Source organism: Sus scrofa, chromosome 17 (assembly GCF_000003025.6).
Source record: "Sus scrofa isolate TJ Tabasco breed Duroc chromosome 17, Sscrofa11.1, whole genome shotgun sequence".
Taxonomy (NCBI): domain Eukaryota; kingdom Metazoa; phylum Chordata; class Mammalia; order Artiodactyla; family Suidae; genus Sus; species Sus scrofa.
The window spans coordinates 43,989,961-44,016,780 of NC_010459.5; the positions used below are offsets into that span (position 1 = coordinate 43,989,961).

Consider the following 26,820-nt stretch of genomic DNA (forward strand, 5'->3'; position numbering starts at 1 on the left):
CCAGGCTGACTGTGACTTTGGGGAAGACACCCATCCTCTCTGCTACTGAATGTCCTCAGTTGCAGTCTCCTGCCGGGAGACTGGACAGGGCAGACGCAGCAGCGGTGAAGGGTGCTGACAATCCTGGGTGGAGCGTTCTCCCTTCCAGGACCATGGCAGGGCTTTTCCTGCTGCTCCCCTCTCTGGTCCTAGATAGAGGGCCGCACCCATACCCCTCCCTGAATCTGGGAGCCCAGAAAGGCTGAGGCCTCACATCCAGGGCAGCTTGTTCCACCTTCCCTGTGGTGGGGTTGTCTGCAGGCCTGGGAGGTGTGTGGATGCACCCAGAGTGGACTGTGAGGCCTGTCTGGAGCAAACAGGCATTGGGTGCAGGGCCTTGAATGCCAAGTTAAGAAGTCTAAATGGTCAAGGTAGGGCAGGGGCAGTGCACTGGAGTCTGACCTGTAGTGCCCTCAGGACTAGCCTGTGTGAGTGGGGCTGTAAAGATTCCAAGAATAATGCTGCTCCTGATGGGCGGTGCGGGTGGGCATTGACTGTGTGCCGCTGCTTTACACACATTATGTCCTCAATTACTCATGCACCCCTTATGTTATCCCCATTTCAGAGGCTGAAACCCAGGCTTAGAGAAGTGAAGTGACTTGCCCAAGGTCACAGCTAATGTCAGAGAAGGGATTAGAATCCAGACAGTTGGGAGTTCCTGTCGTGGTGCAGCCATTAACAAACCCGACTAGTATTCATGAGGTTTGACCCCTGTCCTAGCTCACGGGGTTAGGGATCCGGCATTGCTGTGAGCTGTGGTGTAGGTCACAGACATGGCTTGGAAACCATGTGCCTGTGGCTGTGGCTGTGGCGCAGGCCGGTGGCTAGAGTTCCAATTCGACCCTTAGCCTGGGAACTTCTGTAAGCGGCAAGTGTGGCCCTAAAAGCAAAAAAGAATCCGGACAGTCCGCTGCCACCCAGGATGTGGGCATTGGTAATAAAGCATTGCCCTAGGACAGCAGAAGGTGAGAGGAGGGGCTGGATGAGCAGGAAATTGGGGAACAGGATGCAGAGGGCTTGGGAGGGAGGGTATCCCTGAATCCTTGGAGGAATTCACCTGACCAGGTCCCCCAGGAAAAGATGAGGTGTTAGATTCTAGACATGTTAGTTTGGGGGTGAAAGGCACCATAGGGGAGCCAAGCAGAGCTCGCCTCCCTCTGGAGCAGACTGAGGAGGCAGAGCTGGTCCTGGGATGGGCGACGCCTTCAGGGATGGGCACAGGTAGAGGGGAGGAGCCCAGGCTTGGCTCACAGGAGTTCCCTTCCCACCTCCCCACCCAAATGCTGAGCAGGCAGAGATGGGGGCCTCCACTTGCTGAGGGGGGAGAACAAGCGGAGGAATGAATTCTTGGCTTCCATGACAGCAGAGCTGAGAAGGATCTGAGGAGTCCTGGCCTTGTTTCCTAGAAGGGGAAGCTGGGGCCGGCAAGTTACCTTGCCTGAGGACATTCCATGGGTAGAACAGAGTAGGACCCAGGTTCCACCTCTGCCCTTCAGCCCTTTCTACTTCAGTGGCTCTCACATGGGGGCAGTTTTGTCCCCCAGGGGACATTCGACAAAGTTTGGAGACGATGTGGTGGTCACAGCTGGAGAGAGGGTGCTACTTGGCCACTAGCGGGTAGACCAGGAAGGCTGCTAAACATTTTACAGCACTTGCCGCCAACCCCGCAACAAAGAATTATCCAGCCCCAGACAGCAGTGATGCTGAAACTGAGAAACTCTGGATGAGGGGAAGCTGAGCCTGCCCCCCACCCCGCACTTGCCTCCCCACCTGCCCACCACCAGTTCTTTGGCCCTCAGCAGGGCAGAGAGCTCAGGCTTGGGAATCCAACTGGGCAGATCTTTGTCCCCACATCTAGGGTGCCCCTCCTATGCTTGCTCCTTTATCCCCAGAAGCTTCTGGAATCTTCTCTGCATTTCCTGGGCACAATGGTCTAAAGCCCTGCCCACCACACATCTCTCCTTGTCAGTTGGTCTGTCTCCTCAGACCCATATTCAGACTTGGGTGGGATGGAGAAACCAAAGTAGGAATTTTCACCTGGCACATAGCAGGTGCTTTGCAGATAAAAGATTTATTCAATCTGAGTGACATTTTAGGGATCCAAAGAGTTCTATTTTATCCCATTTAGCAATTCTCATGAGACCTTACATTTTGAAACTCTCTGTTTTGGGGGGGGTTTGCTTTTTAGGGCCGCACCTACAGCATATGGAGGTTCCCAGGCTAGGGATCAAATCAGAGCTGTAGCCGCCAGCCTATACCACAGCCACAGCAACACCAGATCTGAGCTCCATCTGCAACTTATGCTGAAGCTTGAGGCAACACCAGATCCTTAACCCACTAAGTGAAGCCAGGGATCGAACCTGCATCCTTGTGGATACTAGTCAGATTCTTAATTGGCTAAGCCACAACTCCAAGCTCTGTTTCTAACCAGCTCCCAGGTGATGCTGGGCCCTGGACCGCATTTGAGTGGTGAGGCGTTACAAGACTGTGTAGAGGTGGGCTGCGGCTGGGCGGCCCTCTCTGAAGACAACTGTGGTGTGCTTTGGGGCCCATGGAGTGGAAGGAAGCGTGGTATGGAGTCAGGAAACCAGGCTATGAGTCATCGCTCCCTCCCCCCATCATCTTAATAGGGTTTGGACAAGTCACTTGACTTCTTTGGGGGGTGATCTTGTGTGGCAGGCAGACCTCCAGCAGTTCTGGTGCTGGAGCAGAGGGAAGTGCTCCTGTGGGACAGCCTGGGTCCTGGAAGCCAGAGGGGCAGTAGAATGGCCCACAGGGAAGGGGCGATGAGCCGGAACTGGCGGGGTGGCAGCATGCTAGCACAGAGGTGGCTCTCATCATGGCCCTGGTTCTTCTCTGCAGCTGCTACAGCCTCCTGCCTCTGACTCACCCAGCTGCCTCTGGCTCACCCAGGGCTCTGCCTGGTGTGGGAGAGCTGGAGGGACTGGTCTGTCTGGCTTGGGGAAGTAGGAACAGCTTTGATGAACCAGGGGCCAGTCCAAGGCCTGAATGCAGGTCTGGGAGTGGGAGTCGGGGCTGAGAACTATGACCTAGAGACACTGGGGTCATGTTGTGGCCATGGATGGGCTTCCCACACATCTCAGGGAAACTGAGAAGGGCTTTGGAGTTTGGGTCCACCTATAGGGGATGCCCTATGTCAAGCAGCTGAGAGGTGGGCAGAGCTTTAGGTTCCCCCCACAGATCAGCCACCAAGGCCCAGCAAGGCCCCTCCCAACTCCTAGGACCAGGAGGCAGCAAGACAGCTGAACCCATTTCTCAGATGGAAAGAGAGGCTCCCTCCTTTCCACTTCCTGGAAAGAGATCAGCTTTCAGGACTGTCGCCTATTACCCAGCAGGGCCCTGGGCATGATCTAGCTTCAGGCTGCCCCTTGCTGCACCCTCCAACTCCCTGTTCCCCCAACTGGGCCATCCCAGTGGTTCCCACTGAGGGCTCTGCAATCACACAGGCCTGGGTGCCAATCCTGCCTCCTCTCCTGACTAATTGTGAGATCTCGGGCTAGTCACTCCACCCCTCTGAGCCTCAGCTGGCTTGTCCATAAACAGGGATAATGCCACCCTCCCAGCCAGCCTCACAGGTTGTGGGGAGGATGAAATGAGCCGTGCCACTGAGCACCATGGTCATTGTCATTACTCATGGCATTTAGAGGCTCACGGTGCTGGGGGTTGCCTTACTCAGTGCCCTGATTTGACAGATGCAGGCGTCGGCACCTGGAGAAGGGAGGTGGCTGTCCAAGATTAGACTGGATTAGAACCTGCATCCACAGGTACTCCTCCGCCCGCATCACTGCTGCCCGTCTGTGGAGGCGTACCGAGGACCACGCACCGTGAGTCTGGGGCCCTGGGAGGGTCAGGCCTCAGGCCATGGAGCCTCCCCTCGGAGGGTGGTGGGGCCAGGCCTTGGTCCCAGCACTGCCTCCGTTTCCCAGCACAGCCATGAACTACGTGGGGCAGCTGGCGGAGACAGTGTTTGGGACAGTGAAGGGACTCTATCGGGGCCTGAACCCGGCCACTCTGAGTGGGGGCATTGATGTGCTGGTGGTGAAGCAGGTGGACGGCTCCTTCCGATGCTCACCCTTCCACGTGCGTTTCGGGAAGCTGGGCGTCCTGCGCTCTCGGGAGAAGGTGGTGAGTGGTGACTGGGAGAGAGCCCCTGTAGGGTGGGCTGCTGAAGCCAGGGCAGCCACTGCAGTCCCGGGAGAGGACCCCGACCTCTCTGGGGGTGGGGTCAGGTCCTCTGGACAGGCTTCCCTTCTTTTGCATTTTCTTAGAAGGTTGGTTTGGGGGCTCTGGTCCAGAAGGGTCCCTATTTTCCCCCGGAAGCAGCACGGGGTGGGAATAGGGGTGCTTCTTCCTGCCCTGGGGCCATGGGACCAGGCTCCAGCTTACCAAGGTCTTGCCTGTGCAGTCTTAGCTGCTTCACATAAATGGATAGGCTCATTTGCCTGGTGAATAACGCTATCCCAAGGCCAGGCATGTGGGTGATACTCAAAAATGAGTTCCTCTCCTTAAGAAACTGGCCCTGGAGTTGTCGTGGTGCAGCGGAAACAAATCCAACGAGTATCCATGAAGATGCAGGTTCGATCCCTGGCTCACTCAGTGGGTTAAGGATCTGAGCTGTGGTGTAGGTTGCAGACGCAGCTCGGATCCCACGTTGCTGTGGCTGTGGTGTAGGCTGGCAGCTGCAGCTCCAATTCGGCCCCTAGCCTGGGAATTTCCACATGCCACAGGTACAGCCCTAAAACAGAAAAAAAATAAAAAAGAGAAACTAGCCCTGTCTTCACTGGGCTCAGGCGAACATGACAGGTTTTTGTTAGCACTGACGGTGTGTGGCTGGAGGTTTGGTGGCCCAAGTTCCCTTCACACTGGGGTGATTGTGAACTTGCCAGAATCCTAATAGGAGAATGTAAGCTTGCAAGAGACAGTGTAGCTAAGTGGTTGAGAGCTTGGGTTTGGACTCAGACCTGCTGGGTTCACAGCCTCACTTGGCTACTTCCCAGAGAATGACTTAACCTCATCTATAAAGCGGGGACGATGACAGCAGCTACTGCCAGGGGTTGCTGTGAAGACTGAACAAGGCAGATATCACACACATTAAGTGCCCCCCAGCAAGCAGCATCTCTTACTGTTGTTCATGTCATCCACAAACATTTGGGCACTCTCCTGGGGGTTGGGGGACACATCAGTGACAAGACAGATCATGTTCTCATTCTTATGGGCTGTGGAAGAGAGAACAACACAGAAATCATGGTATCAACAAGAATATACAGATGGTGAGCAGAGACCCTCAGAGTGGGGAGCAGCAGGACACCCCAAGGTCTGCGGGGGAGAGAGTTCCAGAGAGCGCAGTGCTCTGGGGCAGCAGAGAGCCTGGGTCTCCAGGACCAGCTGGGAAGCCAGTGGATGGACTGGAGCATGGGAGTGAGGACCAACAGAGGGGACGCCCACCCCGCCACACCCCGTTACAGGTAGACATTGAGATCAACGGGGAGCCCGTGGACTTGCACATGAAGCTGGGGGACAGTGGGGAGGCCTTCTTCGTCCAGGAGCTGGACAGCGATGAGGTAAGTGCCTCTGGCCCTGTTCCTTCATTAGTGCACCTCCCCCAGGGCAGGACCATGGGGTTGGTCACGGTCCCTACTGCAGGGAGTCCCCCACCAACAAAGGTCTGCAGGCAAGGCTGGCCCTCCAGCACCCGTGACATGCTGGCGGAGATGTGCTGCTGGGGGGGTAGGGGCTAGGAAGGGCTGACTGCTCTTGGGGAAGTTTTCTCAGAAGAGGATGCTCGAGCTGGGTCCCTAAAGGGTGAAAGAGAGGCCTTCCCTGGAGAGGAGTAGGGCGCTGAGCAATGGCTGGGACTGGAAAGCAGAAGATGGCTTGTTCTCGGAGATCCCGTCATGGCTCAGTGGTTAATGAATCCGACTAGGAACCATGAGGTTGTGGGTTTGATCCCTGGCCTTGCTCAGTGGGTTAAGGATCCGGCATTGCCATGAGCTGTGGTGTAAGTCGCAGACGCGGCTTGGATCCCGTGTTGCTGTGGTTCTGGTGTAGGACAGTGGCTATAGCTCCGATTAGATCCCTAGCCTGGGAACCTCCATATGCCACAGGAGTGGCCCAAGAAATGGCAAAAAGACAAAAAAAAAAAAAAAAAAAGACTTGTTCTCGATCTGGTCCTGCCTCAGGGCAGCTGGGAGGTGGAAGCGTGTGGGCAGGGGAGGGACAGAGGGGTGTGTACAGAAGGGAGGCAGGCCCAGCATAAGCCAGCAGAGGTGTGGAAACTGTTTGACAAGCTTTAATTGAGTCCCTACTGTATGTCAGACACTGTGCGGTGGACCTGGATGAAGGGTGACCCCTGCCTTGAAAAAAGGCTCCTGACTAGCCTGGGAGACAGACTTGTAAACAAGAGATGATGGAAGTATTTGGTCATTGCAGTGAAGCGGGTGGGAACTGAGGTTGAGGAAAGTCAGGGCAAGCTTCCTGGAGGAGGTGACACCTGGCTGAGTCTTAAAGGGCAAGTAGGTGTCTGCTGTGGTGGGTGTGTGGGCAGAGGAGCTGAGAGGCCGATGCCCAGGTGTCTGGATGGTGTGGCTCATGTGGCATGCTCGCTTACTGTGCACATACACTCCTGGGCCTGAGGCTGCTTTATCCCCGTTAGGGCGCCTTGAGGCCAGCAGCAGTTGCAAGGCCATGTCGCCACAGCCTCTGTCCAGCCTCCATGCCTGTCTTCCAGGCCCCTATTGTCCCCTCAGCCCTGCCCCTGGTCTGTCCCACAGGAACATGTGCCCCCCTGCCTGTGCACATCACCCATCCCCTGGGGGGGCCTGTCTGAGTTCCCTTCCAACTCCCCGCTGGGCACAGCCAGTGAGCCTGAGGCCAGCATCGCCATGGCCTCTACTGGGCGGAAGAAGAAGCGTCGCAGGAGGAAACCCAGGCGGAAAGAGGACATGGCAGCTGATTCTAGTTCAGAGGAGCTGGAGGCAGGCGCTGAGAGTGAGCCGTCCCTGCTGGAAAAGCCGAGGCCGGAGCCCCCAGGATATACAGGGACCAGGTGGGGTTTGAGGGTATGGGATTCAACCTGAAGTGGGGTTCACACATGGTTTCCTCTGCTGATGCTCTGTGACCTTGGGCAAGGTCCTTGACCTCTCTGGGCTTTAGTTGCTTTACTTCCTCAAGCCCCTGATGTCCAGGCTTCCATGCCCTTCCCTGTCCTGTCAGTGACCATTTATTTCCCTGTGGCTCCTCAGCAATGTCCAGCTGGAAGGAGAATTCTCAACGCAGCCCAAAGACATCTACCCCTACTCGGATGGCGAGTGGGCCCCCCAGGCCAGGTGAGCATCCAGGTGGGCTGCAGGCAGAGACTCAAGGCCAAGGTCTTAGGGTGGTCTTCTTTTACATTTTTATCATGAATAATGACATAGTACATATTTACCAGCCATTTGTATATCTTTTTTTTTTTTTTGGCCCATGGCATGGGGAAGTTCCTGGGCCAGGGATTGACCCAGGCCACTGCAGTTTCAATTCCAGATCCTTAACCCGTTGCACCACCAGGGAACTCTATATCTTTTTTGTAAAGTTTATTCAAGTCTTGCCCATTTTTTAAAATTGTGGTAAAATACACATAATAAAAAATCTAGCATGTTAACTATTTCAAAGGTCACAATGCAGTGGCATTTAGTATATTCATGATGTTGTACAACCATCACCCCTTATTTAATTCTAAACCTTTTCATCACTCTTAATGGAAACCCTAGGCCCATTAAGAAGTCACAACCTTGGGGAGTTCCCATTATGGCTCAGTAGAAACAAATCAGACTAGTGTCCATGAGGATGCAGGTTCGATCCCTAGCCTTGCTCAGTGGGTTAAGGATCTGGCATTTCTATAAGCTGTGGTATACGTCACAGGCGAGGCTTGGATCTGGCATTGCTGTGGCTGAGGTGTAGGCCAGCAGCTGTAGCTCTGATTCGACCCCTAGCCTGGGAACTTCCATATGCCACGGGTGTGACCCTAAAAGACAAAAGAAAAAAAGTCACAATCTTGCCACCCCCTTTTTTTTTTAGGGCCCACCTGTGGCATATGGATGTTCCTGGGCTAGGGGTTGAACCTGAGCTGCAGCTGCCAGCCTACGCCACAGCCACGGCAACACTGGATCTAGGCCGCATCTGTGACCTACACTGCAGCTTGTCGCAATCCCAGATCCTTAACCCACTGGGCAAGGCCAGGGATGGAATCTGCATCCTCATGGATACTATGGCAGGTGTTAACCTGCTGAACCACAATGGGAACGTCCCACTTTTTTTTTTTTTTTTTTTACTGGATTGCTTTCTTAGTGTTGACTTATAGGAATTCTTTATATATTTATTTATTTTTTATATACTCCACACAAGCATAAATATGTGTTGCAAAAAAATTTTTTCCTAGGCTGGGGTGGGCAGCAGGGGGTGGCAGGCTGGATCAGGTGTCTCTCAGTTCTTGTTCCCTGCAGCCTCTCGTCAAGTGGGCTAACATCCCCTAAGAGTGACTCGGAGCTGGAGCTGCGGAGCCCAGAACCCAGCTCCATGAGAGCTGAGTCTCACATGCAGTGGGCCTGGGGGAGGCTACCTAAGGTGAGTTCCCGTGTCAACCCCTCATCCCCACCTTTCAGGCGTTAGGACCCCAGTGACTGAGACTTGGGGCAACTCCCCGAAGCCGTGGGAGGCAGGCCCTGCACCGCCCACATCTTTGGCCATTTATTTGATTGCAGGTGGGCAAAGCAGAGTGGCCTGCATCCTCGATGGTCCCTGATGGCAGCTCTAGGACAGCCTCTCCTCCTCAGGGGGTGCTCAGCATCCCCTCTCCTCTGCCTCTGTGGTTGGCGTGGACCCTGCAGGACCCCCAATCCTGCAAACAGGGGCCGGCACTGGCCTTCCTCAGCCTGACATGGGGGCGCCCACTCTGGTGGATCCTCCTCTCCCCACCCCTGAGGGAGAGGAAACCAAGATTCAGAGTTCCAGGGACACCGGCCACCCTCCTGCCTCTAAATCATGGAGCTGGGCTGCCTTGGAAGCCCCCCTCCCACTGGGCGGCCAGAAGGCACCTCTGGGAGGAAAGGTGAGTGACGGCTGGACCCCTCCCACCGCTCCCCTGGCCTCATGTTCTCCCCTGGCTAGACTCTGAGATTTCAAGCCCATTTTGAGCACCTACTGTGTGCCAGGCGTTGCCTGGCCCCCGCCTTCATGGCACTCACAGTCCGGTGACAGACAGATGACACCCGCATCAACCAGGAAGAGCGTGATGTGGGGACTTGGGGGCAATTTAAATCATGTGACCAGAAAAGGCCTCTCGGAGCAGGTGATGCCTGAGTTGAGGTGTGGACCACAAAGAGCCACTTGGCTGGCTGAGTGGGGACCAGGGGAAGAGAATTCTAGGCAGAGGGAGCAGCACATGTCAAGGCCGTGAGAAGGGAGAGGGGAACCGAGCAGCTGCTGTGTCTTGAGTGAGGCTGGGGAAAGGATTGGAAGAGGAAGCCGGCAAGATAGCAGAGGCTGGTCATCCCTGGCTTGTGACCTGGGCTTTATCTTAAGATCATGGGAAGGCACCAGTCTGCACTGTCCAGTGGGGCATCTCCAGCTAGATGTGGCTATTTAAAATTAAATTTAAATGGATTCAAATTAAATAACATTTGAAATTCCATTTCTCCTCACACCATATTTTAAGTACATGTGACCGGCAGCCACTATATTGGACAGTGCAGACGTAGGACCTTGGTAGCGTTGCAGAAAGTTCTACTGGACAGTGCTGCCTTGGGTCGCTGAAGGGAAGGGGTGGTGTACGCTCATGATACAGAGCACATGTTAGGTCTACAGGTCTTCCCTCCTCTGCCCTCAGGCTCCCTGAAGAGAAGCCAGCACCTGGGCCCCAGTGACATCTACCTGGATGACTTGCCCTCCCTGGACTCTGAGAACGCAGCCCTCTACTTCCCGCAGAGGTGCCCGGGTTCTGGATGCCAGAGTGTCAGGATTGGAGCCTGTGGGGCCACAGACTGGCGCTCAGGGGTCTGGGAGGGTTGGGACCCTTCCTCCCAGCCTCCTTGTATTCATGTCACTGTTTGGCCCCTCTGTCCCTAGCGACTGTGGGCTGGGGGCCAGGAGTTGGAGTGAACCTGGCAGCCAGAAGTCCCTGGGGGATGGCAGCCCCCAGCAGGAGCCAGAACCCTCTCCAGACACAGTGGACACAGTGGACACAGTGGTGCTGTCCCTCTGTGGGGGCCTGGCTGACAGCGGGGACATCTCCGTGGGTATGCTTGACTATGGCCTCTGCCTTCTCAGGCCTGGCCCTGAGCAGGGGACGGGAGAGGGGAGGGAGACGCCAGAGGTCGGAGCAGTGGAAGTGTGTGTGAGGCTGGGCATCCCCAAGACCCTGTGAGGCAGATGCTTGATGCCAAGCTGCTGTGGATGCAGGATGGCAAGTGCCGGGGTGCGGGGAGATCAGCAGTGTCAGAGCCCTAGGGAGCGAAGAGCCCTGCTAAGTCAAAGACCCAAGTGGCAGAGGGTAGGGAAGCCAGGAGGGACCAGGGCAGCAGGTCATGTGGGATGTGTCGACCTCACCTCTCGCCCTCTGCCTCTGTACCCAGAGAGGTTCAACCAGCACGTTGTCTCCTACCTGGACCTGGCCCAAAACCCTGGCCTCCTGGACGACCCGAACCTGGTGGTGAAGATCAATGAGAAGTGGGTCCTGGGGCAGGGCCGTTGGCAGCCACTGGGTTTCCCCACCCTCCACTGCCCTAACACCCCACCTGTCTCTCCAGGCATTACAACTGGGCTGTAGCCGCCCCCATGATCCTCTCCCTGCAAGCCTTCCAGAAAAACTTGCCCAAGGTAATGGCTAGAGCACCCCTGGGCCTCTAGGGGAAGTAGCCATAGCCTTGGGGGGGGAGGGCCTTGGCAAGGAAGTGGAGGGTGGGCAGAGACGGCCTGGGGCTGACCGGCTGTGGAACCCACTCTGGGAGAAGAGACTGAGCTCCCCTGAAGGCTTGCCCCAGACTGTGAGGATGAAGCCCCACCCATCCCCCAGTTTCCTGGCATGGCTGAACCCATTTGGATTGGATTTGGACTTTACTTCAAAGGAGGGGGATAAACGTGACAATGACGTGCCTTCAACAGGAGGTTTCTGGATCTTGGAAGATGGCGGTCCCACCCCTCACCTGAGACCCTCTCCAGGCTGGGCTGCGGGTACTTTTGCTTTATCAGTGCACATTTGTTGAGTACCTACTGTGTGCCAGGCCCAGCCTGGGGACAGTCATGCCCTCAAAGGAAGAGAGTTTATCAAAGACTTAGCCAAATGAACATGCACTTCAACTGTGAGGATTGGGAAGGAGAGGTCTAAGGTGCCTTAAGAGGCTCTAATAGGGAGTTTGCTGACCAGGTGCTGCTGGGCAGGGGTCTGAAGGATGAGTAGGTGAGGGGTGGGGAATAGCATGTACAGATGCTCAGAGGTGGAATGGTCCAGCCTCTGGCCTCTGTCCCTCCCAGAACCTCACCCTGTGCAGGGCTGACCTGCTCCTGCCCCAGCCATCCAGGACCCCACCCCGGTACAGCCCATTGTTATTGGCTGGGTTAGGCTTTGCCCAAAGAACATCACTCACCGGGTGCTGGCAGCTGGTGTCTCCCTTTTGGTGATGCTCAGCTCTGTCCTCTGGCTGGTTCTGGGACTGAGTTAGGATCCAGAGCCTGTGGGAAGGGAGAGGGTCCCCTCCTGCTTGGCTCTCGTCACCTTAGACAGACCCACCACTTAGGGCCCCTGGGAAACTCCCCCAGCCTGATCCTAGCCCAAGCGGACACCCTGGCTGTTATCCTCCTGATGTGGGGTCTCCATTCTGTGTTTGCAGGAAGCTGATATGTCTCCTAGATGGGCCCCGGGCTCTCCTGGGGTTATCTAGCACAGATCCAATGGGAATTTTTCATAGGGCCATGGTGTCCCCACCAGACAGTGATGGTAACATGCAGGGAGGGAGGCTGTTCTTGGGATAGATCACTGACCTTAGGAATTGCTTGTGTTGGTCTTGGAGGTTGAGAGTGGTACTGATGGAGACTGCCCCTGCTGCTACTTGGTGGCATTGTGCAGGGAGAATCAGATCTTGAGAAACTCCCAAAGTACCACAGTTACTGGAGCAGGGAGACTGATCAACAAGATCTGGATGCCAGGCCAAGGCTGGGCTAGAGCCAGGGGGTCGGGGCTGGGGTGGAGTGGCCTTTAGCCACCCATGCTTATCTCCTTGAGTCATTGCTCAGCATCCCAAGGTGGGGGGGAGTAGTCTTCTTTAGCCTCCAGATGTTGATAGCACCTTGGTCTAGGGTCAGTCCTAGACTCTGGGTTCACGGGGGTCCCAAGGGCGATATAAGGTGGGTTTGTGTGGTATAGGGAAAATGCCATGGCTCTTATCTCCCCACAGAGCACCGTGGACAAGCTGGAAAAGGAGAAGATGCCCCGGAAGGGAGGGCGGTGGTGGTTTTCCTGGCGACGCAGGGACTTGCCGGCCAAGGAGGTAGGTGGTCACGGTCACAGAGCGAGGACAGCACAGGCATGATGCGCAGTTCACTAGGTGTCTTTTCTTCCCACAGGGCAGCGCCCAGAGCGAGAAAACCACAGCAAGGGAGCAGCGGGTGTAAGTTGGGCTTCCTGGCTGGGGTTCTGCAGCTGGAGCTGGAGTCTGGGGGCCCAGGTGGAGCCAGATCCCTCCTCTGCCATGGTTGTCTCCCACAAGTCCTTCTACATGCCTCCTGGGAAATTGCCCCATTTCGCAGATGAGAAAACCTAGATACACCAAAGGTCCCACAGCTGGGAGATGGCAGAGCTGGAACAGACACCCGGACTCCTGGCCTAGACAGGTGGCTGCCACATGGAGGAGGAGTAGGGCATCTCCTCTCACCAGGGCGCACCCACCTTGCTTCCCTCTTTCATATCTGAAGTGGCCCAGAATGTCCAGGGTTGGGTGGGGGTGATCAAGGACGGGCTGGCTGCTCCCACAGCATCTTGGCCAAGATGCACTTGTAGTTTCTCAGGCCAGTATCTCCCAAGCAGATACTGGGTCACCTTTCTGGGTGTGGCACACTGGCCTGTATCCTGATGTCTGCAGCCACCCCCCGAATGGTGGCACCTCGAAGGAGAGGTCCCTAGAGGGGCAGGGCCAAGCCCTGTGGCCTGGGTGAGGGGTGAAGGCCTCCTCTGGGGGAGGTGGCCTCAGAGCCCGGCTACCTGCAGGGAGAAGCCCGGAGCCCCGAGCAGTGAGGACGATGTCCTCGACAGCCCCGTCATCCTGGAGGCCCCCTCCCTGCCCGCTTCACCGCCAGCCCACAGTCCTGCCTACAAGAAGTCCCTCCGTCTCTCCTCCAGTCAGATCGTAAGTGTGTGAGTGTGGTGCTTATGGGGGGTGGAGTCGGAGGAGCTGAGATGCTTCTATCCTAGAGGCCCCCAGGGCCCGGCTAAGGAATGGCTTGTGTTCACGAAAGCCCAGACTCCATCCCCTTGGCAGCCACCCTACAGTCCTGCTGGGATCCTCCAGGGACAGCTTTCTGTGCCACTTCTTCAAATGCCAGCCTATCCTCCGCTGGATGCTTTTATTGGCAAAGCCCCTCCAACATCATCTTAAAATATCTACCTGTAGTGGGTTGGCTGGCTCCGGGTCTGCCTTTGGAAGCTGCAGGAATCAAACGCTGATGACAGCCACTCAGATTTTGGCGACCCCAGGCCCCCGAGTCACATCTTTGAGCTCAGTAACGGTGGGTCCTGTAATAAGAATGTTTTCTTCCTGAGTGTGACTCTGTGGTCAGGGAGATGCCCAGGAGGGTCTGGCCAGCTTGGCACAGAGTAGCTGCCATCTGTGTGGTACCCTGGGGATCACCCCCAGCTCAGGGTCAGCCAGGTCACAGGCCGTGGCTAAGAGCTGTCCTGATCCTTCTCTATAGACTAAGGACGGGGCTGGGTCTTTCTTCGGGGCGATGTCACAGGTACCCTCGCTCCTTGTGGAGATCCCCACAGGGCCCCCTTTATGGAGTGGCGTGTCTCCCTGCCAAGAGCAGTGCAGGCTGTGAGGGTGACCTGAGAGACCTGGGCAGGGGTCATGGGCCAGGCCTTGTCCGTGACCTTCATCTCAAAGCTTCTGTGCCTGGCACCGGGCAGGTCCCACCAGCAGCCCTGACTTCCTCCTTGTGGTACCTCTGCCCATGTGGCTGTCTCTGGGGGTGGACAGAGTCTGGCTGTGGCAGATCATAGTTCCCCCATGTCTGGCCCCAGCGGCGCCTGAACCTGCAAGAAGGTGCCAATGAAGTGGTCTTCAGCGTGACCACCCAGTACCAGGGCACCTGCCGCTGTAGAGCCACCATCTACCTGTGGAAGTGGGACGACAAGGTGGTCATCTCTGACATCGATGGCACCATCACCAAGTGAGGCCGGGTGGGCCATGAGGGGAGGGGAGGCCTGGGGGAGAGGGGACAGGGAGAGAGGTCATCCCCTCCCCATGGGCCATCTTGGGGGTGGAAGGCTAGGCCCCCTTGGGCCACACCCACAGAGCAGGAGGACCAAGTGACCCCTGCCCTGTGGCTCTAGGTCTGACGCTCTGGGACACATCCTGCCCCAGCTGGGGAAAGACTGGACACACCAGGGCATCACTAGCCTCTTCCACAAAATCCACCTGTGAGTGCCTGGGCTGGGCTGGGCCAGGACCCCAGGGAGGGGGTGACCGGATGTCTCAGGCCATCCTGGTCTCAGCCCCAGGAAGCCAGGGTTGGGGACCTGCAGGGAAGGAGCCCGGGGCAGGAACCTGGAGTGCTGAGACCCAGTCAGAGCTATGGTTGGGCTCTGAGTCCAACTGCTGGCCTTCGTGCTGTAGCCCAAGCCTGCAGACTTGCCCGAGTTCTCATCTCTCCTGATCCACCTGGGCCTCAGGACTGTTCATTCTCCTTCTGCCTCTCAGGCCTGGCCCAGCTCTTTTCCTAAGTCCTCTCCCTGCAGAGGCCCCAGGGTTGGGCTGAACTGGCCAAAGCCACACAGGCAGGGGGGAGTGGCTGGTCTCTGAAGGCTCTGTGCTGCCCTTGTGCCTGCCCCCAGAAACGGGTACAAGTTCCTGTACTGCTCGGCCCGGGCCATCGGCATGGCTGACCTCACCAAGGGGTACCTGCAGTGGGTGAGCGAGCGGGGCTGCAGCCTCCCTGAGGGCCCCATCCTGCTGTCTCCCAGCAGCCTCTTCTCCGCCCTGCACAGGTAACCACCCCCACACCATGTGAGCCCACACTAGGGGCAGGGAGCACAGTCCCACTTCCAGCCCAGGCCAGGCCGGGCCAGCGCCAGGCCTGACTCCAGTGTCCTCTGGGTCAGACCCTGTGCCTCTGTCACCTGACCCTGCCGTCCTCTGGTCACTAACCCCCTCCCTGCCCACGGCCCCGGCTGCTACAGGGAGGTGATTGAGAAGAAGCCAGAGGTATTCAAGATCGCCTGCCTGAGTGACATCCAGCAGCTCTTTCTGCCCCAGGAACAGCCCTTCTACGCTGCCTTTGGGAACAGACCCAATGTGAGTGTCCCTCCCCGGGGGCTGAGCCACCTCCTCCCCATCTCCCCACCCACCGACCTCTCCTTGTCCCTTGCAGGATGTCACTGCCTACCGCCAGGTTGGCCTGCCTACATCCCGCATCTTCACGGTCAACCCCCGGGGAGAACTCAGCCAGGAGCTCCTGAAGAACCACAAGTCCACGTGAGGCCCAGCCCTGCCACGTACCCCAGCCTGGCCCCCCTCCCCGGCCCCCCTCCCTGATCCAGGGCTCCCAGGCAGAATGCAGAGTCTCCACCTGCTGTGATGGAGGCTGCGGCCTGGTGGAAGCTCAGGCTCTCAGTCTGGTGCCTTCTGCCCGTAGGTATGAGCGGCTTAGCGATGTGGTCGAACTCCTCTTCCCGCCTGTGGCCCGTGGCCCCAGCGCAGACCTGGCCAACCCTGAATACAGCAATTTTTGCTACTGGCGGAAGCCCTTGGCCCCTGTGGACCTCGATGCCTTGGCCTGAACCTGCCCTGCCTGCCCTCCCCCTGCCCCCCGCCCCCTGCCGCTAGCCCAGAACAAACTGCACATCCCAGGGCCTGGGGGTTGGAGGCCAACTCACCAAAGGGGAGGAGGGGGCTTCAGGCCTAAGTCATAGCCTCTCTTGTCCCCTGCTTTTGCCAGCTGAGCTGCGGGGGCTGGGACAGCTTCTCCAGGCCTCAGCCATTAAATGACTGTGTCCTTGCAGAGTTCTCCGTACCCTTATTGTCTCTGTCCCTGTCACCCCGGGACCCTGCCTTAACTCCTGATGGGACAGAAAGAGGAAGGAGGCCTCTACAAGGCTTTAGTCCTGTACACCTAGGAAAGGGCTTGTGGAAGCTGTGGGAAGGCACTCCCCTTCGGGGAGCCTGGACTGTACCCTCTGAAGCTGGGCCCCACGCAGCCCTAGCCCCTGCCCGCAGCTCTGGAGCCAGACGTCATGGCTGCCCCGTGCTTGTGCCTTGATATCAGCACATCCCAACCCCAGTGCAGGAGGCCCCCTCCACCATCTGGGAAGAGCAGGTTCCCAGGCAGCACCAGACTGAAGGAGTGTGGCTCCCATTTGGCTCAGCCCCACTCAACTGTCACCCACCTCCTCTCTGCACCTCTGCTGAGATCCAGTCCCAAACCCTGCCTGGGCAGATGGGGGCTGACCTTCCCTGACTCCCTTGCTGATCCGTTCACTGCCTGCCCAGCTGCTGAATGAGCTCTTGCCCAAGATGCTGTGGGAAGAAGTGCCGACACCCCTCCCACCGTCTCGGGGTAAGAAAGAACCTTTGGACAGGCTACAAGCTTTAATCCAGGCCTGCCCTCCCCACCAGCACTGAAGTGGAGGGCAGGCTCCCAAGTGCTGAGAACCCAGAAGGCCAGGCTGCGGGGACCTGCACCACAGTGCAGGAGAGCCCGTGCTGTCGCGGGGAACCGGAGGCCAGGAGCCTCGGCTGGGATGGGTCTCTGGGAAGTGTGCAGGCCGGACAAACACTTGTGTCCTCATGTTGTCGTACCTGAATTTCTCACCACTCTGTGAACATCCAGGCAGGGCTGGGGTTTTCCAAGGATGTTGGAAACTAGGCCTGGAGCCCTTTTCCTCCAGCTGTGGCCTCCTGCCCAGGATCTGGCCTCGTTCTGGCCACGACGTACACAAGGGCTGCCCTCTAGGAGAGAGGCCCTAACCTGGGGGTGGGGGGAAGAAGCAGCTTTCCCCCAAGATGGAAAGGAGAGGACTGCGTGGGGACCGGAGTACCCTAAAAACATCCTTGGGGAAGGAAAGAAAAAGGGTAGGGTCTCCAAGCAGATCGTATGGTCCCCGTCCTTTCCTCTGAGCATCCATGGCAGCCCCGGCACTCGCCTGGGGGGAAGATCCAAAGGAACAAACTCTTCACTGAGTCCTTGTGTTTCCGTTCAGTCCTGAAGGACCCGTGGGGTGGTGGAAACCCCTGGTCCTTGGTGCAGAAACAGCATCCGTGAAGCTGCCAGGAGAAGGGCAGTGCCAGTGGGCACCGCCTTCCTGAATAAAGTGAGCCCAGACGGCTGAGAAGTGAAGCCAGGGGACAGGGAAACTGGAACCCTCCATGGGCTTGGGGCTCTTGTCCACGGGCAAAGGCTGCTGTCAGAGAAGGGATCTGAAGGTCTTTGCAAGGGTGCTGGCTGGTGTGTCTGCAGAAAAGCAATTTGCAGACTACGGATCACGAGGTCTCTAAGAGCCTGCCCCCCCCCCTCGGCCTTCAGGCATGAAGTACTGGCCTTGACCGCTATCTTGAATTGTCCAGCTGGTGCAGCATTGAGTGTGGATGTTGGTGCCTAGACAGTCGGGTGGAGCTGGACCAAGACTTCCTTCGGGGCCCTCGGCAGTGGCATCCACGCTGGCCAGGGGAGGCTGGGAGGCCCTGCTGGGCAAGGCTGGGCTCTGGGGGAGGGCCCCAGGGTTGGCAGGACCTGGGGCTTGGGTCCTGTCCAGCCCACCTAGTCAGCCTGCCCTGGCCGCACCTGCTCGGCCAGCTGGGCCTGGCAGTCCAGCAGGTCATCCCGGAGGCGGGCGATGTCCTTGGCGTGCTGTGTCAGCGTGCGGTTCAGCTGGTCCACGTGACCCCACAGGCCCTCCCTGGGCCCAAGTGAGTCGGCTGGCAAGCTGTCCAGGCCTGCAGCCAGCAGGCCCAGCCTCCCACAGGCACCTTCCACTCGGGCCACCCTCTGGTCGAAGTGGCCCACTGCGTGCTGGAGTGCCTGGGCTGTGTCCTGGCAGCGGCTGAGCCCGCCAGCCACACTGGCCACACCAGCCTTGAGTTGCTCCAGCTCCCCCCGCAGGCTCAGAACCTGCCTGTGGCCAGCCCGTAGCTGAGAACCTTGGCTGCTGACCTGCTCCTGGATGGCTTGGACCTCGGCTTCCACCTTGCGTTCCCGCTCATCCAGGGATGTGTTGGCAGCCAAGAAGGCATCTGAGTACTGGCTGACAGAGTCACTGAGGCCCGTGAGCGACTTGCTCACAGAGTTCAGATTGACCTTGAGCAGGGTGATCTCGCCTTGGAGGGAGCTGCCCGTCGCTTCCGCCAGCTGCCCCTGGACCTCAGCCACGGTGCCATTGAGCTGCTGGAGCAGGATTGCGTGGCTTGCCACCTGACGCAGGAGGGCCTCGCTCCGGCTCTGCCAGGCCTTCACCTCGGCCACGAGGTTGTCCAGGATGGCTGAGGTGGTACTGGGTGTACACGAAGTCTCCAGTGAAACCAGCCGTTGCTCCAGCACGGCCAGCTCCGTCTGTACGAGGGGCCGAGCTGACCTGCCTGGGGGGGCGCTGTCATGGCTCAGGTCCCCGGCCAGTGTCACCAGGCGTTCCTCCAGCCTCTGCACACGCTCTTCCAGCATGGCCTGGTAGCCCCGCACACCCCAGCCCCCCTCCCCCATCCCCCGACAGCAGCCTCTGGCTCCACCCTCTGTCCCATTGATGGTCTCTAAGCCCTCCAGCAGCCCAGCCATACCCCCCTCGAGCATGGCAGCAGAGAGCCGCGTGAGGTCATCCCTGCTGGGGGGGCTGTGTCCCCTCTGGGCCTCGGTCACCACCTGCAGGTTCCTCTCAAGGCTGTCCATGCGGGCACTGAGCAAGGCCAGCTGGCCACAGCAGCTGCCCCCACCAGCCACACTCAGGCCCTGCAGCCGAGTACCCAGCTGTGAGAGCTCCCTGCGCAAGGCCAGCTCCCGGCCGTCCAGGCTCTGGTGCAGCCTCCGGCTGGCCGCCTGGCCCTCCTCGCACTGCTGCCGCACCTCCTGCACCCGCAGATCGCACGCGCTCTGGACGCCCTGCAGCTTCTGCTCGAAGCCATCCAGTAGGCTCCCCCAGAGCCGGTGCAGCCGTCGGTCCACATATTCGTCCAGCAGTGCCAGGGAGGTGAGCGGAGATGGGGGGGCCTCCCTCAGCCGCTGCAGGTGAGCCTCGTGGCCAAGGGCCAATCCGTGCACCTCGTCCAGCAGCTGCACCTTGGTCCGAAGTGTGTTGCTCACCTCTGTGACTTTGCTCAAGATCTCGTGCAGGGGAGGTGTGAGCAGTCCTCCAGTTGTCTCTCCAGGGTTCACAAATCCCTCGGGGATGACTCCAAAGCCCACGGGGGTGGCAGGGACCCTGGGGCCACCAGTCTTCTTATTGGGGTCTTCATGGCTGGCCACTAGGCCACTGAGGGTACCATATGCTTGTGCCAGGCGCTGGACATCAGCCTCCAGGCGTTCCAGCCGTTCGCCAAACAGCCCCGGGGCTTTCCGTCCTGGGAAAGAGGAGAGTACCCCAGGGCATCACTGGCCTGGCCCTCTCAGCCTGTCCTGTTGCTGGGCCGCCTGAGATTTTTTGTCCCAAGCCAGCCCTGCTGGGGACCTTGCCTCCTCAGCTGTGGGAGGGGCTCTGGGGGCTTCACCCTCCAGCCCTGCTCAAGCAGCCAGCCTGGATCAGCCTAGATCAATCCCCGGAAGTCCCATCCCTTGGCAAGGGTCTCCACGGGCACACTCACCATGGGGGCTGGGGGCCACTCTGCTGGAAGGAAGGGGCCTGGGGCCTGGGCCCACCTGCCCTGAGGGAATCTGGGGCTCGGGCGCCGGCTGAGGTGGGGTGGCCCCGTGATCCGCGAGGTGCTTGGGGCAGCCTTCTCCAGTGAGGCCAGGGCAGCAACGCCAGGCGAGGTCCGTCACCGTCTTGTAGCCCACCTTGTATTTGGGTCTGAACACTGTGCGGTACCTGGGCCAGGGATGAGAAGAGGGCAGGGCTCTGCACCTGTGGCCTGAGGCTCCTGCCTCCTGGCAGGTGACCCTGGCCCCTGGCTGGGGTTCAGGGCCACTTTCAGACACTGGCAGAAGGTCTAAGGTCTAGATGTCTCCTCCTGTAACCACACCATCAGCATTTTTCCTTTTTCTGTGCTTAAGGTGACAGGGAGGTGGGGTGGAAGCAGGCCCTGCAGAGGCTCAGAGATGGGCTGGGGAAGGGAGCAGAGAGAAGTCCTGCCCCATCCTGTTTGCTTGGGGAAAAGGCTAGTGGGAACTTAGCCCAAGACTCCCAAGACCACTTGGACCCCCTCTGGCTCAGACTACCATCAGAAGTTTCACTCTGGGAGTTCCCACTGTGGCACAATGGGATTGGCAGCATCTTGGAAGCGCTGGGATGCAGGTTCAATCCCTGGCTCGGGATGATGGGTTAAGGACCTGGTGTTGCCACAGCTGTGGCTTAGGTTGCAACTGTGGCTCAGATCTGATCCCTGGCCTGGGAACTCCATATGCTGTGGGGCAGCCAAAAAAAAAAAAGGAAAAAGAAAAGAAAAAAGAAAGAAGAGAAATTCCACTCTGCCATTGATGGTCCCTTGAAAAATCCTCATGAAACCCCAGCCCTTTTCCACTGGGTGGATGAGGGGACCGTGCTGGAGCTGGGGGAGGCAGCCCTTCACGCTCCCTACTTGGGGGCCCCTCCTCCCTGGCCTCCTCTGGGAATTCAGCCCTGGGCCCAGAGGCTGGCTGAAGGGCACCTCTGATTGTGAGCACAGTGGGCAAGGCCCAGGGGCGCAGGGCAGCACCCACCGCTGGCACTCTCTCACCTCTTCAGCTGTGTACCTGTTTGCCCACTGACACACGGGAGCAAAAACGTTTGTTTTCACATACGCGTTTGAATATTTCCAAGTACAGACCTGTGCATTGCACCTATGTGTGATAGCACACGCCCGCAGAGAACCCCCAGCTTTCTAGCTAAAGCCCCCACATCTGGCTTCTGTCCTCTCTGCCTTGGTCTGCCTTCTCCATGATCGCCACCACCCTCCCTGGGTCGACCCAGGGCCCCCTTTGAGATCAGCCATCATAACTCTGACCCTCTGCTCTCCTCTGCTTTTTCTCCTCTGCTCCCTTTGCCTCTGCTGCTTCCTTCTTGCCTTGTGTGCTTCTCCCCCAGGAACCCTCCCCTGTTCCCCCGTGGGCTCCAACCTGAGCCTGCCCTGGCTTCTCCCCAGCCCCCTCCATCCGGCCTGTATGGTGACAGCGTTCGGCGCTCTGAAGTCCAAGGAGTTGTGGAGCTGGCTGCTACTCTCAGCTGAAGGAAGGCTGGGGGCTTGTGCCCAGGGATCCTGAGTTGGTGGGATGAGGGGTGTACTCACGTGACTGTCCCGGGGCACTTGGGCCCCCATCTGCACTGCCGATATTCAGCCTTTATGTAGCTCTCTGCTCCCTCCTGTAGGACACAGGTCACATTCCTGTGCACAACGTACGCACAGAGGGCCCTGCGGGGGGAATGGCATCCTTGGAATATCTGACCTGTGCCAGGCCCACCGAGGCTTTGGCTCCTTCCCTCCACCAACTGTGGGCCTTGGCAAGAGACCAGACTCCCATCTCTCCTCTACCCCTTCTTGTTCCTGGGGTCCAACCCCACTGCTGGTCTCCTGATCCCAGGCTCCCCAGTGGGTTGGTCACTGTAAGTGCTATACTGAACCAGGAGCCCAGAGCAGCTGCCCTTCTTGAGGTCTTACCTCTGCTCGCCCTGCCTAGAGAAAAAGCCTCCCCTAGGTTCCCCCCAAGAGCCTTGCCACATTCCTCACCCTTCTCTAACTCCCTCATGGGCTGCCCAGCTCCTTATCTCGACATGGAATCTTCTCAGATCCCAACTTAGTGCCTTTGAGACCACACATCTCATCCCTCCTCCCCTGACTGACTCCTGGGGAATGCATCCCACCTTGTAGTTTTCCAGCCCAGGCCATGGCTCTTGGTTCCCTGCTCGCAGGTCACTTTTTGTACCACTTCCTCCAGGAAGCCTGCTCTGACACGCCCAGGCTGACTGAGGGTTAGGGTTAGGGTTAGGGTACACTCCTCCTAGAATAGCCTTCAAACTCAGCTAGAGTTCAAATTCAGTTAGCAGCCCAGGCAGGGCCCCAAACTGGGTACACTCCTAGAATAGCCCTCAAACTCAGCTAGAGTTCAAATTCAGTTAGCAGCCCAGGCAGGGCCCCAAACTCACCTGAAGCTACTGAAGACTAGACGCTAAGGCAGGGGAGGGCCTGTAGCCTCTCTCACTGGCCTGGGCTGGGGAGGTGGCTGCCTGGCATAAGTGTACCACCTACTGCAATCTGGCTCTGGAGCCACAACACGGGTCCAGGACCCAGGAGCCCCCACCGGCTCTGCGGCCCAGCCAAGTTGGGGCTCCCAAAGGGTTGCGGGGTCCAGGGTGACCGTGGAGGATGGCGAGCCGCTGGGCACACAGCTCCATCGCCTACCTGGCCCTGGCCAGGGAGAGAGGAAACGCCTGGCGTGGGATGGGGGTGGCCCCGCGTGTTCCGTGCGCAGACCGCCCGCCCTCCCTCCACCTGGTCCGCTGCGCCGGGAGTCTGCACACAGCGCAGCTGGAAAATGTTACTTCGCTGGAAAGGTTTCCGCGGGCACTGCCAGGACCCCAGCCGCCGCGCCGGCTCCCCTCGGCTTATTTTCCTTCGCCAGTCCCGCAGCCCCCCGGAGCGTGGGGAGCCCGCCCCGGCGGGGGCTCGGCCTCGGGTGCCCGGTGCCCCCGCGTGCGGCCGGGGCAGGTGGGAGCGCCGCCTGGGCCGATCCCTCCCGCTTCCCGCCCGGGGCATGGCCCGCTTACTTGTGCGGCCCCGGGCGCAGCCGAGGACGCCATCCCGTCGTGTAGAGGCTGTAGCGGGAGGCACCGGGCTGCACGGGCCGCGCGAGGAGCGGGGTGCCCTTGGCCTGCGCCCCCGAGAGCAGCGCCGCGACGGCGCACAGCCAGACCGGCAGGCGGCGGCGGCCCATTGCGGCCCCCGGGTCTCCACCTGGCCCCGCGCGGGGCCCCCGCCGGGTGTCGGCTCGCCGCCCCACCGCTCGCCCGCCCGGGTCCCGCCGCCGGTCGCGGCCCCCGGAGCTCGCTGGCCCGGCCGCCTGGCGCTTCACGGCTGCTGCGTCCCGCCGAGTGGCCGGCGCTGCTCGCGGCTGGGGCCGCCGAGGGGAGGCGGGAGGCGGGCTCTGCGCGGATTAGCATAAACTTGGGGCCGCGTCGCTCTGTTCCGCCGGCCCCCTCACCGCCGCCAGCCCCCCGCCCCAGCTCAGGGCTGACGCCCGAGGGGCCGCCCGAGAGCAAGAGGTTAAGACAAGAGCAGCCCTGGAGTGGAGGGGCGCAGGCCGTCGCGCCCCGGGAGGTCCCCCAATACATGCGTCCACTACTGTCGTCAGACCCTTGGGGCAGGCCTGAGCATGGGGCTTTCTAAGAGCTGCCCACCTGCGGGACACTCTGGTCTTAAAAGCCGTGTGCGCCCGGGGGGGCACGATCCAGGGTTCTGGAGCTGGGGCAACACCTCTGTAGCCACCTCCTTGGAATAGGCCCCAGACGGTCCCTGTTGGCTAGCTCTGCTTCCTTGCAGCATCACTGTTCCCAGGTGCCCAGGACAGCTGATAACTCTGCCGGCCCCTCCCAGGGCATCTGAACCCCTTCCTGCCCCCTCTGCCACCCAGTCCAGCAGCCAGGCTGTCCTTCTGTTTCCTGGTGCGTCACTCTCATCTCTCTCAGGTCTTGGCTGCACCCAGCCCCCAAGGCCAGTCACCTCTCAACCCAGCCAAGGATGCTCTGCTTCTCTTTGTGTAACTAAAGCTCTTAACCGGCTGGACGGAAGCACTGGTTCACTTTCAGTATCTGGTCAAAGAAAACCTTTAGGTCTTTCTCACAGCAGCTAAGGTAAGGCTTCCTTCACATTTCCCTTGTGAAACTGACTCCTGGAAGCCGAGCTGATCCTCACAGTCATCCTCACTCAGTACCATCTTGTTGACTGGCTAAGCTGCAAGAAGCCTTTTGAATCCCGATTCTGCCATCCTACCAAGGAGCACTTTCCTACGCAGGTGACCACAGCCATCTGTGTCTTTACCCAAGGTGTGCAGAAGGCGCGGGACGCTGAGGCGCACCTGGAAAGCCCCCCATCCCCCAACCGGACTTTGAGACGTGAATTCACACCTCTTGGGAAAAGCGATGCTATGCTAGTTTGTGGGTCCTGGGGGCACGCACCTGAGCCAAGCAGGCCAGCTGTTCCCTCTCTGGGATCTGGAATTGGAACACAGAGGCTGATGGTGGTCTGGGCTCCAGGTGGAAGCTGTATTTGTTTCCCAGGGCGGCTGTAATGAATTACCACAGATTCAGTGGCTTAAAACAACAAAGTGGAGTTCCCCCATGGCTCAGTGCGTTAAGGATCTGGCATTGTCACTGCTGTGGCTCTGGTTACAGTAGTGGCATGGGTTTGATCCCTGGCCTGAGAACTTCTGCATGCCATGGGCGTGGCCAAAACAAAAAATAAACAAAACCGCCCAGAAATGTATTCTCCCACAGTCCTAGAGGCTTGAAGTCTGAAATCAAGGTATCAGCTGGGCCACACTTCCCTCCAGGGAAAAATCCTTCCTTGTCTCTTCCAGCTTCTGGTGGCTCCTGGCAGCCCTGTCACTCTTTGGCTTGTAGCTGCATCTCCCAATGTCCACTTCTGTCTTCATGTGCCGTTCTCTCTTGTGTCTCTTTGTGGCCTTCTCACGTGGCCATTGTCTGTGTGTCTCTGGGTAATTTTCTCTTATGAGGACACCTGTCATTGAGTTTAAGGGCTATTCTAATCCAGAATGACCTCATCTTAAGTAATTACATCTGCAAAGATCCTTTTCCAAATCAGGTCACATTCTGAGGTTCTAGGTGGACATGAATTTGGGGGGAACTCCATTCATGGCAGGTCCCTGAGGGGTAGTGAGAGGACAGACCAGGGCATGCCAAAGCCACAGCTCTGCAGGAGCTATGGGGAAGCAGAGGAAAAGCTCTCAGGAGGAGAGTGGGGTGGAGTAGAGGGACTGTATACTCAGGGAGAAATGTGCTGAGTTCATTTGGTGACTGGCTTCCTCTGTCTGCTTCCAATAACCCACTTCACTTGAGCTCCTTGAATGGGTTTCTGATCCCAGCAAATGATGCCTGTCCAAGACAGCCTTTCATCCACAGCCACAAAGCCACCAAATGTGCTCCAGCCTTTAACAAAGACGTCCATCTTGCCAGGCAAGATACACAGTATCCATAACACGATCTTTGTAAGCATTGAATTTCCACTTCTGAGAAAGCAAGAGCTATCAAAGTGGGGGGTGAGCAGAGCCTGCTCTTCACGCTAAACTGGGTTCTGACTGCCTGGCAGCACTGCCCAGCCGGCTCTGGGAAGAACTCCCCCCGCCCCCTGCCCTAGAGGCTGTGATCCTTTTCCAAGGGGTCCCACCCCTTCCTCTCACTCCCTTCCTCAGCCCAGATGTGGGACCCACAACTCAGAGGGAGGAGGCTGGACCTTGTCTGAACTTGGAAAAGCCTACATAACAAGGGGCTGAAAGGACAGACGGAGCCCTCTCCCCCCTTCCCCAGGTGGCTGACATCAAACACCATGCTCCCTCTCTAATTGCAAAGGTTTGGGGAGCCAGCACTGGGGCCCCATCCTGGCAGGGGAGGAGGACATGGGTGGGGAGATGCTTGGGCTCTTGGCTGTATCCAACCAGGGACTGGGGTCTCCCCCGCAGATGATGAGGCCACTTTGGAGCTGCAGACGGGAAACCTAGGGAGGCCAGAGGCAAGGGAGGAAGGCACTCATGTCCTCCCTTCTCAGACTGGACCTTCCACACCTGGATGGAGACGGGCTGAGAGGCACACACAGGGTCACACTTTCTGTTCATGGGAACACGCAGGGCCACATCCAGACACACTCTATCTATTCCTCTCCACTTCCAGACACACACGCAGAAGCATATCTCCCCCAACTTTCACTAGCCTCTGGTGACAAACGTGCCACCTCTCTCTTCTGGGAGAATGGAGGATGTCATTGGGGTGACAAGATAACCCTGGACAGGAATGAGTGAGATCTTGCCTTTAGAGTCCAGTGGGGGGGGTCATGAGTGGGCAGATCTGCTGGACTCCAGCATCCCTCTTTCCTCCCTGGGCTCCCTGGGGAAGAAGGAAGAACTGGCTCCTTGAAACAGAGAATGGGTCTCAGGAAGACAGATGGTGAGCTCACCTGGAGCTCCAGTGCTTGGTGTCCCAGTCACCTGCGGCAGCCCCTCCCTGCCTCCCTGTGCTTCTGAGAACCCAAGGTGGTCCCTGTCGCCTCTCCAGGCTCCACAGTCACCCCAGGATGTGCTCTCCTTTTTGACTGAGGCCCTACTGTGTAAGATCATTGAGACGTTTTCTCCTGAAAGAGACAGAGATAGAAAGCACTGAAACTGCTGGCTTTCTGG

General features: G+C 58.5%; 2 protein-coding genes across 2 annotated transcripts; one reads left to right on the forward strand and one right to left on the reverse strand.

Moving 5' to 3' along the window:
* Nucleotides 3,750–16,228, forward strand: LPIN3 (lipin 3). Its single transcript, NM_001141986.1, is given in 22 exon segments — nt 3,750–3,884; nt 3,987–4,185; nt 5,526–5,621; nt 6,831–7,105; nt 7,302–7,385; nt 8,541–8,661; nt 8,799–8,890; nt 8,893–9,105; nt 9,108–9,145; nt 9,923–10,022; nt 10,162–10,331; nt 10,668–10,761; nt 10,842–10,911; nt 12,486–12,578; nt 12,655–12,698; nt 13,295–13,433; nt 14,327–14,475; nt 14,639–14,725; nt 15,140–15,292; nt 15,485–15,599; nt 15,676–15,779; nt 15,940–16,228. Coding segments are annotated over 21 exon segments (2,574 nt in total). The 5' UTR covers nt 3,750–3,884; nt 3,987–3,993; the 3' UTR covers nt 16,085–16,228.
* Nucleotides 16,878–23,541, reverse strand: EMILIN3 (elastin microfibril interfacer 3). Its single transcript, XM_005672945.3, has 4 exons — nt 23,183–23,541; nt 21,708–21,830; nt 20,088–20,311; nt 16,878–19,847 (listed from the first exon to the last, which is right to left on the reverse strand). Exons 1-4 carry the CDS (start codon nt 23,347–23,349, stop codon nt 18,061–18,063), a joined length of 2,301 nt encoding a protein of 766 aa, XP_005673002.2. The 5' UTR covers nt 23,350–23,541; the 3' UTR covers nt 16,878–18,060.

Excerpts from the sequence above, each read along its gene's own strand:
- EMILIN3 (XM_005672945.3), bottom strand. The coding sequence starts at position 23,349 with ATGGGCCGCCGCCGCCTGCCGGTCTGGCTGTGCGCCGTCGCGGCGCTG. Across the intron at positions 21,831-23,182 it reads CTGCGCCCGGGGCCGCACAA|GGCCCTCTGTGCGTACGTTG; the intron begins GTAAGCGGGCCA and ends TTCCCCCCGCAG. Across the intron at positions 20,312-21,707 it reads AAGTGCCCCGGGACAGTCAC|GTACCGCACAGTGTTCAGAC; the intron begins GTGAGTACACCC and ends TCCCTGGCCCAG.